At 37.0% G+C, this 13,968-nt stretch overlaps 1 protein-coding gene across 1 annotated transcript in view; it reads right to left on the bottom strand.

The window, feature by feature from the left end:
* The window catches only part of plcb3 (phospholipase C, beta 3 (phosphatidylinositol-specific)), a 64,875-nt gene that overhangs the window by 21,232 nt on the left and 29,675 nt on the right, over nt 1-13,968 (bottom strand). Inside the window, exon 3 of the mRNA XM_028038408.1 lies at nt 4,901-4,969. Within this exon, the coding sequence (XP_027894209.1) occupies nt 4,901-4,969 (69 nt within the window). The remainder of the gene's footprint in view (nt 1-4,900; nt 4,970-13,968) is intronic.

Genomic DNA, 13,968 nt, shown 5'->3' with positions numbered 1-13,968 from the left:
ACAAACATCATTTATAGCTGCGGATCACGGCAGAGTCCTGGCCATTTTTTTACCGTTTTAAAAGTAATTATAAAGTTGGCTAGACAATTTAGAGAACTCAGTTAACCTAGTAGCTGTTACTAGGGAGAACATGCAAACTCCATGCAGAAACTAAGTTGAGATTACAACCATCATCTCTCTTCCTGCAAGGCAATGGTGCTGCCAAACGATATATTTGATTTCTGACCTGCTAATTTAAATATTCCAATTTGTGAAATTTTGCTTTCATTCAATAAAAATTAGGGACGGGACTAACGCATTAATTTTGATTATATAGATTTCTGATTAAATGATCACTGTTTTTTCGAACCTTTGTATTTGCGTATTTCTGGTACATCTGTAAATCTGATGCACAGGACATCACGGTAAACGAAAAAGCCACTTTTCTTGGCCCACTGTGAGTGAACATTTCTTCAAAAAAATTATCTGATGGGACACTGGAAAAGACTGTTGTTGTGTTCAAGTTGTGCTAACCTATGTTAGCCTCATGAAGCTGTCCAAACTTAAAATAGCATCTAAATGCTAAACATGTAGCAGCACTACAGACATCCTAAAAGCTAATGTCCACGTCTACAGTCTACGTTCCTAAAGAAGTTTTTTTTTTAAAAAGTTACATGAGTAATCAGGGGTTCCTGAAAGCTGAATGGATATAATTTTATATCAATCTGATGGATGAATAACCTAAATAAGAGATTAAATACAAAATCAATAAATATCTTTATTGTTGAGCTCATACAACTGTTTATTCAATAATTTAGCAGCAAAAGATGTTTTTCTTCTTTTGTCAATATATCATTTTTGGGAGAAAATTTTTTAATTAGGATTAATTAATTACAGAGGCAGCATGTAAGCCAATTAAAAAATGTAGAGTCCCGGCACTAATTAAAATAAATGATAATGTTCGTGATCAAATATAATTTTCCCAACTCTTCTTTTTGTTCACCATTAAATAACGTCCCAGTACTCTAGTCAGCTGAGTTTAGTAAAGCAAGTTCTGGAGTGAAAACAGGAGGAACCTGAGCTCCAATCTGCCTAAATAGTTTTTTATATATAGATTTATTTTAAAAATATTCTAAACATGATTTTACTTGTCAGTTTAAACTGTTGTGTATTTTTGAGAAGACTACACTCCTTCCTGATTGGCACGATTGTTGGTCCTTGATCTAAAATGATGCTGTTGATCTTTTAAAACCTGCATTTAGTGTTGCAGAGGCGGCCATTTCAATGTTTAGCAGCCACAATAACTACACTACTACTCTGTGTTTGGTATCCAAATGAAGGCAAATCAAAACAGTAAAGTTATGGGGGCGTACCTCAAAAACAGTGTCATTAAGGACCATAAAATGCTCTGCAAAGCATGTCCGCCATCTGGCCAGTGCTGCGCTCAACTTATATGATCAAATGTAATAAAACCTCTTTAAAGCTGCAAAGTCAGATGAATAAAATCTTGAATATATTTTAACTATGAGCAAATACAAATATCTACACTGCTCAACAGTCATATGTGAAGATTAGGAAAAAGCATTGTGGGTCGAGAAAAACATATATGTGCAGATAAGTGCAACTCCTAGTAGTTCCTTTGGGTGTAAAAAAGAGGCGAATCATTTCCATGACTTAGTAAAACTGTTTGAATTTGCTCATAGCTGTTTGGTGCACCGGTAAATATTTACATACAGAGAATGAAGCAGCAATGAATAAACAAATGCACCACATGAAGCCCAAACAGCCATGCAGGAAGCTGCGGGAAATGCTGTGCATGGACACAAATATTACTTAATTAAAAAATAAACCTGAATATGTCCAGTGTTTGCTCATGAATACATACAAAGGTAATGGTGAACTTTTGCTACAAAGTGGAACCTGCAGGCTGTGAGGAAGGATGGGCGAACGGATGGACGGACGGACGCATGGATGGATGGATGGATGGAAAGTCAGATGGATGGATGGATGGATGGACAGATGGACTGATGGTTGCATGGACCGATGGACTGATGTATGGACAGACAGATGGACTGATGGTTGCATGGACCGATGGATGGATAGATGGACAGATGGATGAATGGATGGACAGATGGACTGATGGTTGCATGGACCGATGGACTGATGTATGGACAGACAGATGGACTGACGGTTGCATGGACTGATGGATGCATGATCTGATGTATGAACGTACAGATGATCTGATGTATAGATGGATGATTTAATCTGTAGTTTTCTCAGTGGGATGAGCCATCATTCTGTCTCTTTCTCATGACGGCAGGTTCTGCCTGCCTTCTGGGCTGCATGTGGAAGACTGGGACTGCTGTCAACTGTTTTTCCTCCACAACAGAGAGACGCTGAACGGACCCTGTGATCCTCCAGCCCTGACGTGTCTTGAATGTCTCAGGCTGAATCAAAGCATCAATCGGTTTATTCCCAGTGATGCTGGTGTATCTCGGACGCCATTGTTTTGTTCCTGTGCTGGTCTGACCTGAGAGCAACAGGGGAAACTAACCTTTCAAATTCAAACTTGGCTCCAGCCTGAACTAATAAACAGTTCAATCACAATCCCCAATCCAATCTGGCTGTAAATCCCCAATCCAAGCTTTTTACAGCAGATATTAGAAAATGTTTTGTATCCAGAGCCTTTGCCACACATGACCTACCATTTGATGAAAGAACACTCAAAACAATAGTTAAAACAAAACTGTGGAAAAAAAATATAGATATACATTTAAAAAAATCTATTAAACACGTTTCCATCAACCAATTATAAATTAGCAAACTTTAGCCATTGGCAATGGCTGAAGTTTTCACATATTGATGTGAAAGTTGTTCTTTTTTTGCTGCAGATGCATCCTTTGCTGCAAATAATCAATAATCAAGCAATCACTAAAGGAAATGTCATTGGATTAGGAATTGAATTATTTGTTTATTTGTGTTTTTCTAATATTATTTTAAATAAGATTAACTGGTTAAATAAAAAATTTGTAAAATGTACAAAAATTTTTTATCCAACTCATTGCCGTCACAATGGATTAATAAAATAACTGCTAGAAAAATCCCTGGTTTGGATTATTGTCCAAGTCATAAACTGATGGCCAAACATTCTCCTTCAGGATTTTGAGGTACAATTAGTGGTGCCATTAATTACAGTAAATTATCCAGCTCTTGAAGCAAATAAAGTAGCCCTGGATCATTATACTACCTTCATAAAGAAGAAATCTAAGAGGCAACTACTTTTCATTTCTCTGTACATGAGTTTTAATGCAATTCAATATAAGGTTAAATAAAAAATACTTTTTTTCCTAAAGGTGAATTAAATGTTGTAACTCATTTCATTCAAATATCTTTAAAGTATTGTTGTGGATGGTAATGCTGTGGGCAGAAAGGATCAGCAGTAGCAGCTAGTTTTCAAACGAGCTGAAGAGCTAATCCACCTCATTTGCTTTTGACGCTCCACTTTAAATCTCTATCAGGCCGTAGGATTAGAAAGTCGGGCAGAGACTGGAAACAATCTGAACTTCCTCATTCTCTGTCTGCTCTTTGGTTCTGTTTTGCATTCATAAAAAAAACTTTTCTACTCTTCTAGGATTTGGGGATGTAGTTTAGGTTCAAGCAGAGCTTTTTTTTTTTTTTTTTTTTTTAGAGTTTTTGAGGCGCTAGTGGCTCGTATTTTTTGCGACAATAGGCAGACAGGAAAGAGGGCAAGGAGATGGGGGAGGACATGCGGCAAAGGTCGCCGGGACCGGGAGCCGAACCCGCGAAGTCCGCGTCGAGGAATAAGGCCTCCAAACGTGGGGCGTCCCAACCCACTGTGCCACCACAGCACGCCCCCAATTAGAGCTTTTGAGATGCTAATCAGTTTCCAGTTGTAAAATCAATACCTTGTTGCCACAGTCACACATCATAACGTCTGTCTATTCCCAGCAGGTGTACATTTCACTTTTTCAAGAGATTTAATTTAATTAGCAATCTAATATTTATAGTTAAACAAAGATTTTCAATACAACATAATCAGTTGCCTGTGGGCCTAACATAGCGCCTTGTGGTATCTCTCTGGAGAGCTGAATGTACGGAGGAAGTTTGCCTTTCTAAAAAAAAACCCCAATCTCCTGTTAATTAAGATGTAAAACAAGAAAGACTAAGATTATCACCTCACAGAGTACAGAATGCCCAAGTCTCAAATACTGCAAATCATTAAAGTCTGACAACAGCCAGAGATTCTGCTGCAGTTCCAGCCATAGCAACTTTATGGTTTCTGTTGAGGGCGATTACAAATATGCTGTCGATAGACCTGTTCCACTCACTGCAACTGTCAGTCAAATTGAATATGAATGCCTTCAAATAGAAATAAAAATGTCTCCAATTCAAATTCACTTTCACTACGTTTAAATAAGTTGGAATACCTGACAAACCCCACTAAAAATTCAATGAAACGCCTCTATAAAATATTTGGTAATCTAAATTGATTGGTAAAAAATAGGAAATTATAACTTTTTTTAAACTTTATTTATTGTAGAAATCAATATTTGAATTTCTTTCCAAATTAATCCACTCGTGAGTAACACAAAGACGTCGATGAGGTCAAAAACGCTGCTTCATCTGCGTCTCAGCCTCATGAACCCGCAATACACAATGACTTCCCGACCAACAGTCACTGGTTATATCACTTCCTGTCTGACGGGCCATCTGTCGGCGGCCTCATTAGCACCCCGTCACCTTAGCACCATCAGCTGAGTGAGGAAACACACACACACACTTCTCCCTGACAGTAACACTTAAACATCACATTCATACCCTGAGGAGAAAGTTCCTGACAGCAGAAGGAAAAACTTCAGTCTCCCTCTCTCTGACTCAGACTCAAGGACACGTTACCAACCTTCGGTGACTTGGCGTACTTTCCTTTTCTTGTGTCACAGATTGTCCACATGTCGATGATTTCGGTCTCCTGGAACACAAAAACGGTGATTTGGTGAATGAATACGTCTTTTAAGTAATATTTACAGCATTTAAAGCCTGCTTGGAGCACAATAAAGGCAAAAGAGGAAACAGTGAAGTTGGTTTTGGTGTGGGAGTAGGAGTGGTTTCTTCCCAGTTTACTAAAGCTGCACTCAATTATCAGCATTGATTTCACTTCATTAAACTATGTTTATATGATGACCCCAAAGTGAGCTGTTTGCTTTTAAAGCAGCTGGAGCCAATTCATTCAGCTGAACGATACATTTTTGACAGTTATCGTCAAGGATCGGCCCAAACTTCAGTTTCTAGAAAAATATATTTCAAAACTTGATCATGGGTAAAGTGAGAACAATAATTTCTAAAATCTTATTAAAACATGTTATGTAAAAGATGACTACAATGAACAAATTAATAACAGGAATGAAACAATCACATTAATGATGACTATAAGATTATTGAAATAATTGTTAACTAGTTCAGTAATCAAATAATCGCTAACTAGAGTATATGGACTGTAAAAAAGGCCATCCACTTAAAGAACAATACGGTCAGAGCCATAATTAAGACAAAACAGTACAAAAATATGTACATTTTGCATTTAAGATTAAAAAACCTGTCTGTAAATGTTCTACCCACAACACTTAAAGTGGCAGGTTTAGCTTCACCCGGTTCAAATTTTGTTTAAAAAAGAAAATCCTAAAAACCTTTTGCTCTACATTTATTAAATAAAAATTTAAAAGATTAGTAGACAGAATTTCTTTTTTTGCTTAGCTGCATTCTTTGCTACTATTGATCAAGTGTACATTAAGGAATGCTATGTTATTGAACTTTAGGCAGTAAAATGTTTATTTTCCTACTTAAACATAGATTTATTTGGTTATTTAAATCTTTCATTGTATTTAGAATTGCATGTAAAAAGGCTAAACTGAGAAATCTTCATAATGGCTTTGTTATCCCATTAATCATCAGAATAATCAATAGAATAATTAAGCATTAATTGTAGACCTAATACATACCGGCATTTAAGTGCAATGTTGCTGCAAGCAATGCAACAGAATATGCAGATATTTTCTTAAAATTGACTCTGAAGAAGGCAGAAAAATAAACTTATTTGTAAATCTGTAGTAATTGGTAGAAATATGGTACCTGGTGCATAAATGTTTTTATGTTCTTGTGGCCTAAATGAGCAATATGCAGTCAGGAAATGGACAGAGAAAGAGATGCATCAGAGGTGCCAGGATTCAAACCTCCAACAAAAAGCTTAGAGAGAAAAATAGTCTCCTCTTTTGGTCGCCCACTGTTACCAATGTTCCACATGCTACCCAGATGCTACATTTTCAAAAACAGCCTAATCAAACTGCAAACATATCAGTTTCTGGTTTCTTTTGATGTCTGTTGGTTAAAATTTTGACCGTTTTTTTTTTTTAGACTGCAACACATAAAAAGAAAAAAAGTGCTGCTGTATCTTTTCTACAGAAAATTAAAAGATTGCAAGATTTTTGCATCAAAACCAACTTATCTGACTTATTATTAGGGATACGCTTAAACTTGAGCTGATGTCAATATCCCATGTTAATTCTGCTACCATGGCCGATATTTACTGATATTACAATACAATCGTTGTGCTGTCCTCACAATACGTGACTAGACATCCAGCGAGCAACTAATAAAAAGTTTCCACACAAGGTTGCTTTTCTTAGCTGAATTTCTTTTAAAGGTGTTTGAAACTAAATACAACACAAGGGAAAAATAGGTTACTGGCCAAAACACTCATCTTAATGCCACAGACAAAACGTTTTTGTAGCAGAAATATAACGGAAAGAAAAATTGATTATTAGCTAAAGCACATATCTTAATGCTACACTCAAACATTATGTGCATCCCTATACATTTAACCAACCAAAGAACAAACAATACGTGCCTAGATGTCTTATAAAAGCCAAAAATACTTACAAAGACGAAAGTTTTCTAACGTATAAACGGTATAAAGTACACTTCAGAGTGTTCACGAGCCGTTCACTTTCTCCTAACTGCCTAAATTCTTGTTGGCATAGTTACCGGGGAAATATACCTCAAAGATATATTGCTCCTAAGAGCACTCACGCGGTCATATTTCTGCAAATACAATATGACGAAGATCGTTTGTAATACAAATGTAATACTCTGATCGAATTTCAATTTTTTTTTGCCCATTCTTAGCATAATTTAGCCATACAATTAGCTAATTATGATCTTAACTACAAGCTTATTGATGGAAATTATTTCCACTATAAAATAATTTACTGTATTTGACCAACTGAGTCATGTATGGACAGAAAAATGTTAATTTAAAACTAAACGAAATCCAATAAGATTCTGAATGATCTTACATATTAACATTCATATACATCTTAAAGTCTGGGTGAGCAAATATACAATATATACAATATAGTAATAAAAAATTACAAAATAATATGAATGAAAGACAATCACAACATTAAGAAATTAGAAATAAAAAAAGGTGAATCGGCTCAGAAAACTACAAAATCCTCTTCTGAAATTTAACTGAGGATAAACAAAACAGACAAAATAAGAAACAAACTGCAGCCAAATAGAAAAACCCAGGAAGAGTGATGCTTTATGATATGATCTTTCATTATTTCTGTACACATTAATGTAAGATAGACCAAAGATGAAGACGGTACAAAACACAGCTTTTGGATGGATGACTAAAATAAAAGAAGTTGTAGTCCATTCCTCGGGCTAACATACTCTGTGCAGCTTTTTATCTACTTCCACTAAACGTCTTGGACATTTTACCTCCTCAAGACATGAAACGCAAGCAGTGACGTGTGTGTGTGTGTTTGGCTTGTTGTGTGACAACAGAGACAGAAGCCCACTTAAAACACTACAGAGGTTTCATTTTCTTTTTAGGACATATTCTCAATGCTCCCCCTCAGATTCATGGCTAAGGAGTTGGGAGCACCATAAACCACTGGGACACAGCTGCCTTGAGAAAAGAACCATGGGATAAAAATGAGAAGGCTGGGGAGGAGATGCGGTCATAAACCCAACCATAAACACAGGGGAGGATGCATGCTCCGTCCTGTGTAAATATTTGTTTAGATCCACACTCATTCCACAAACCTCCTTATTTCTTCCATCCATTCTGCTCATTCTGAGGTGTTCTAGAAATTACAGCTTCCTACTCCATGTTTTGGGAAACCTCTCCGTTAATGAAACGTTTTGAAAAGATACGCACAAGTTTGATCTGAAAGTTGTGGATATTCACATTCCTGTATCAAAACTTTAAAGCCACCCAAACAACATTAGCTTCTGGCCAGGGATGACCATTTGCAAAACCAAAGAAAATGCTGCAAAATATGTAAAGAAACATAAACGTTTACAATAGTAATTATTACATTTGTTTAGCAAAAATGCAGCCTCATAGCTTCTGATTTCTTAGGGTTATTTGTTCCACCATCCACCAGTCCTTTTTCTAGTCAGAAACGTAATTGCGTAATACTTGCATATTTTGCAATTGCTACACTAGCTGTAGGAACAAAGCAGCTAAATTTGACTGACAGTCCATCAGAAAGATGAGCCAAGATTTCCCCCCAAAAAACTTGCTAAGCCTGGTGGTTGGGCGCTAGGGTAGTCATTCATCCAGTGCCTCGTTGTGTTTTTGAGTTAAAAAAAGTTTAAAGTCGATAGGAAATTTGAAAATATCACTTGATAATTATGTGTTATTGAAAAATTGGGAAATTAATACCCTAACACCAACATTTTAAAAATACTTGACTAAATAAGCAAAGCTTAGCCTGGTGGGGACACAAGTAAAGCCTGGTGGCCCGCCAGGCTTAAAATACACTGGGCGAAACACTGGGTGAGCGTAGCAAATGATATTTCAATAATTTATGTTAACTTCAATTTTATAATGTTTACAGAAAAACATATCAGATTTGATATTTAAAAATTTATAACATTTTTTATTCTTTTTAAATTTCTTTTTTCTCACTTCAATGCAACTTTCTGAGGCCTTTCTAAAACCCCCACTTTAAAAACACTTAATAAAAAACAGATTTTTTTGGACTTAAAGTGAAAACAATTCCCATTCTTGTGTGCAAAGCAATTCAGATTTGGTAGAATGCATCTGAACATCAATTATTAAGTCTAATTTGGATTTAGGACTGAACTTTGACTAGTCCATTTTAACATTAAACTCTGGGTGTATAAGCAGAGTGGTTGATGCTGGAAGTTGAACCCCTGACATAATGTCTAGTCTTTTACAGCCTTAGCAGAAAAAAACACCAATATAGCATGATACTGCCAACACCATGCTGTGTTCACTAGGACTGTCTGATAAATAAATGACACATATCGGAATAGACAAGTGATTAATATCAATATATATAATATGTCTGATTGAATATTCAATTTATAGATTATTCATTGAGCTCCAATCCAGAACCACACAGCATTCTGGAAGACGTAGGCAGAGGAAAGGCTTTAGTGGTTTAAAACCTCTGAAGGCCAGGCTAAGCAAGGTTGGTGGAATCAACTGACTCACTTACTCTTTGGTTACCTAGCAACAACCTGCTGCGTAAGGTCTGGCTACCTTGCAACAACCTGCTGAGTAACGTTTGGTTACCTAGCAACAACCTGCTGAGTAACTGGCGAAATAGCAGTTTAAGGTTCCACCACTTTGCCTCATAACTGCTTAAAAAGAAAAAAATAGTGTCGGAGGAAAATTGGATAGAACAGGAAAGGTTTTATCACCAGTTATAAAGACATCTAAAACAAAGAACTAATCAACAATTATCAATAGACAAATATCAATATTGACTGATATGAAATGTTTATATCATTGTGATAAGTTTTTCAGTCATCGCTTTTATTCCAAAATGTACTAACTAGTGTTGATCTAGCACCTAAAATCCAAACAAAGCCGGCTGAATGCAGTAATGCAACTTTTGCAGAGCGCAGAACTGGTCTGAAACATCACTGTGCCAAACTCTCATCCCGGTCGTCCATGTTTCCGTTTCAAAGATACATAGCAAGCAGTCGCGGTCAGCATCATTTTCTTTCATCCTCTTCGAGCTTTCCGCTCGCCCTCAGGCCGCCAGGGGAGCCTTTATTTGGCTGGAACAAATAAAGGTCAAGGAGCGACGCACCAATTGGATTAAGCGCTCTCAAACGTTGACCTCTGAATGGCCTGTGGAGAATAAATTATTTCCTGGGGGAACAGGCGACTTTTGGGTCTGTAGGACACACACACTCCTCACTTCTCCCACAGGCCATGGTTTCATTCTGCCACTGCCAGGGAGACTCCTTGGAGATGAGAGTAATGAGACTACAACTTTCTCTCTGGCCCCTGCGAGTCTCTTACATCACACGCAGGAAAGGAAATCTTAGTCGCTTAACACACACCCACACACAGTCAAAGACCTGTGATAAAATTCACACGAACCAATCCTCTGCGTTCAGGTCTAAACTTGTGAAACATCCTGACCTGTTGAGCAACACAGGGTGTGTATGCGAGAGTGGCAAACCCTTGAAAGTCGATGCACACTCACTACATGTGGCACAGGAAGGAAACAAAAAATATCAAATCGACCCTGTAGAGGCCAATGAGCCCAGAAAGGAAAAAAACGGCGTATCAAGTGAAATATGGTGAACATCCATGATGTTAGATTCCTAACATATTCCAGCTGTCTGCTTTGTGATAACGTGTCTGTGTGTGTGTGTTTAGCTGGGACCTGCTCCATTCAGCTCAGTGTGTTAAACACGGCTTCATTCATCTCTTCACACTCAAGTTTACTACGGCTACAAACAACGAGCGCTGAGGGCTTCCCAAGAAGAATGCAGGAATAAAGAGCTGCTATGAGCTTCAGCTTACATGTTCTCCTGGGACTCAAAACTTCTCAAATTTCTCAGTATTTTATTTTTATGGACTATTATAAAAATGTATTAATATAGCTACTTCACGTTACATTAAAGGAGACCTGTTATATATATTTTTTAAAGTTAGAATAGGTCTATGGGCTACACAAAAAATATCCATTACATTTTTTTTCCCACAAAATAATTCTCAGATTATGAGATTTAGCTGATCAGTTCTGTCTGTTTTGGAGTCTTTTCAGAATGAGCCATTTTGGTGTTCTGTCACTTTAATGCTAATAAGGGGCTGCTGACCACGCCCCCAAACTCAACGTTTACACTTGCACTCTAGTTGCAAACAGGCACAACTGAAACAAAACCTGAACAGAAACAAAACTGAAGTTATCATCTTCGGGTCTAAAGAGGAACGATGTAGCTGGAAATTTATCAGGCTCTAAATCTGGGTGTAGTGATGAAATCAGACCTGAACCTTCCGAGACACATAAAATCAGTTACAAAGTCAGCCTTTTATCACCTGAAGAACATTTCCAGGATTAAAGAACTACTGTTCCAGCAATATCTAGAGAAACTCATTCTAGTCGCATTGTTTTCTTCACAGCTCTTCCTAGAAAGTCAAACAGCTGCAGCTGAGGTGAGAGATAAAATCCGAGGCTTTCTTGTGCCCTACAGTAAGTTAAACTCTGCTGTGAACTATGTGTTTATGTGTCAAGAAGATAATTTAATCAGAATTATTTCCTCAAACTACATCTTTGTTTTTACCCGAAATGCATTCTTGTCAGCCTAGTGGTTTTGATTTGACAGAAGTGATACAGAAACACTTCCTAAAGTTGTTTAGATAACAAACATATTACACTCAATTACAGAAGTCCAGATTTGATAGGCTAGTATAAAATATTAACATGGTATATAAGTCTGATTAAATGAGATCCATGTTTAATTGAACTGCTAGTGAGAAACTGCTTAATGCATTGAGACTGATCTTTGAAAACAAAGTTCAATATCACCGAAACTGTACTACTGCATGCAGATAAAGATAATGCAGAAACAGCTTGTAAACATCCATATTTCCACGTATTTATTTAATTCAACACTACATGCACTTCACTTACATTCACAATATCTCTATGCAGCCATAGTCCAGTGCAACGTCACAAGTACCTGCTCTACTGTTTTGGTTTCTCTCTGGCTAGCAGAGCACCAGGATTGTGTTGAAGTAACTGTACAGAGCATTTGTTGACTGTATACAATGGTTTGATGATAAGTCAGACATTGATATATATAGATAGCTTCTTGGAAAAAAATCCAGAGACAAGGCTAGCAGTATCGTACAAATGTTGTAGATAATATTTTGCTAAATCAGTTGAAGCTCTCAAACCATGATGTCTATGTCATCATTAGCTGAATCTCTCATAATTGTGTTCTCTTCTACTAACTTGATCAGTAGACCCTGCGCTATGATAATAGTGGCCAGTAGGGAACAAATGCTAACAGCTGCTCAGAGATGGGCTAGAACAGGGGTGGGCAATCCTGGTCCTCGAGGGCCGGTGTCCTGCAAATCTTAGAAATCTCCCTGGTCCAACACACTTGAATCCAATAACTGAATCACCTCCCAAGTGCAGTCAAGTTCTCCAGAGTCCTGCTAATGACCTCATTATTTGACTCAGGTGTGTTGAAGTAGAGATGCATCTAAAAGTTGCAGGAGACCGGCCCTCGAGGCCTGGAGTTGCCCACCCCTGGGCTAGAAGGTACGCAGAATAATGCAAACAGCTGCTCAGAACCAACAGCTTTTCAAGCTAACTAACTTCTTCTCAGTGCCAAATTAACAAACAGCTAATAAAGTTAACTTCTCAGCTCCACGCTTTATATATATCAACTTTACAAGCTTATGCCTTATAAAGCAAATGTCTCCTTAGCCTCAAGCTAACAACTACTCAAGCAAACAGCTGCTGCACATAACCTCTGTTCAATTTAACCGTTGCTCATAACTAAGTTAACGTTTACTCAGAGCCAAGCTAACGACTACTCAAACTAACAACTTAATCTCAGTGTCAAGATATCAGCTAACAAAGCTAACATTTGCTAAGTGCCAAACTAACAGAGAGTGATATGGGCTTGTTATTTTATCATAATAGTTGGTGGTACTATTGTGAAAACAATAAAGGAAAAAAATATTTAGATTTTCTTTGCAGTCTTTTTAGGTAACTGACTGTGGCTGCATAGTAGGCTACAGAAATCAATGCCCCACATACACAACTACTGCTCTTAAAATATAATCTTTTTTGTAGTACTAGGTTTCTCTAGGAGACCAGTTACTAAACGTAGTGTTATTTTTAACACTAGCTACCACATAGTAACTGAATTTCATTATATGTTATGCAGAGAAAATTGCAAAATAATAAATAAATAGACAGTTCTGCCAGTTGTAATTTATAATTTTTACCACAAAAAAATTCTTATAATTTTCTTTTTTGATTAAAAAAAACAATATAATAAGTATCTACTCGAAGCCAGACCAAAAGATGCTAGTCAAGCTAATAGTTGCTGAAGCGAACTACTGCTGATAGTTAGGCTAACAGTTAGCTTTATGCTAGTGTTTATTACAGTCAACCTAACAGTTACAGTTAAAGTAATAAAGATTCTTAAAATAATGACACAACCGGCACATGGAGTATGTCTTGTAAAAAAAAGGAGCCATATTATAAACTAACCTTTTGAATTTCTTTGCGTATGTGATTTAAGTGATTTTAATCCCTCCTCTTATTAGGACAGCCTATATTTAGCCTTTCAAAAAAGCACAGCAAATATTTATGCGTTGTGATTAGAGCCTCATTCACATACTCCTTTCCTTCCTTCATTTCTCTGATTTTCCACTTCCCTTCCACCATTCACTTTCTGAAGAGCAAATGGAAACAAAAGGCCAACTAAACAATCAAGGCAGCGGCACTCCTTTCCTGTGACGTGCCTGTGTGAGTTCTAAAAGATCACCTTAGCTAAAAACATCTCAAATGACCAATTACAACTGCTATCAAATAACAAAACAGAGGCCAATCAGAAACTGAATCTCTGGAGCACTAAGACATGGTGGGACAGATTGAAAAGTTAGAAAAA

The sequence above is a fragment of the Xiphophorus couchianus genome, chromosome 14, assembly GCF_001444195.1.
Source record: "Xiphophorus couchianus chromosome 14, X_couchianus-1.0, whole genome shotgun sequence".
Taxonomy (NCBI): domain Eukaryota; kingdom Metazoa; phylum Chordata; class Actinopteri; order Cyprinodontiformes; family Poeciliidae; genus Xiphophorus; species Xiphophorus couchianus.
This window is presented reverse-complemented; position numbering and strand designations above follow the sequence as displayed.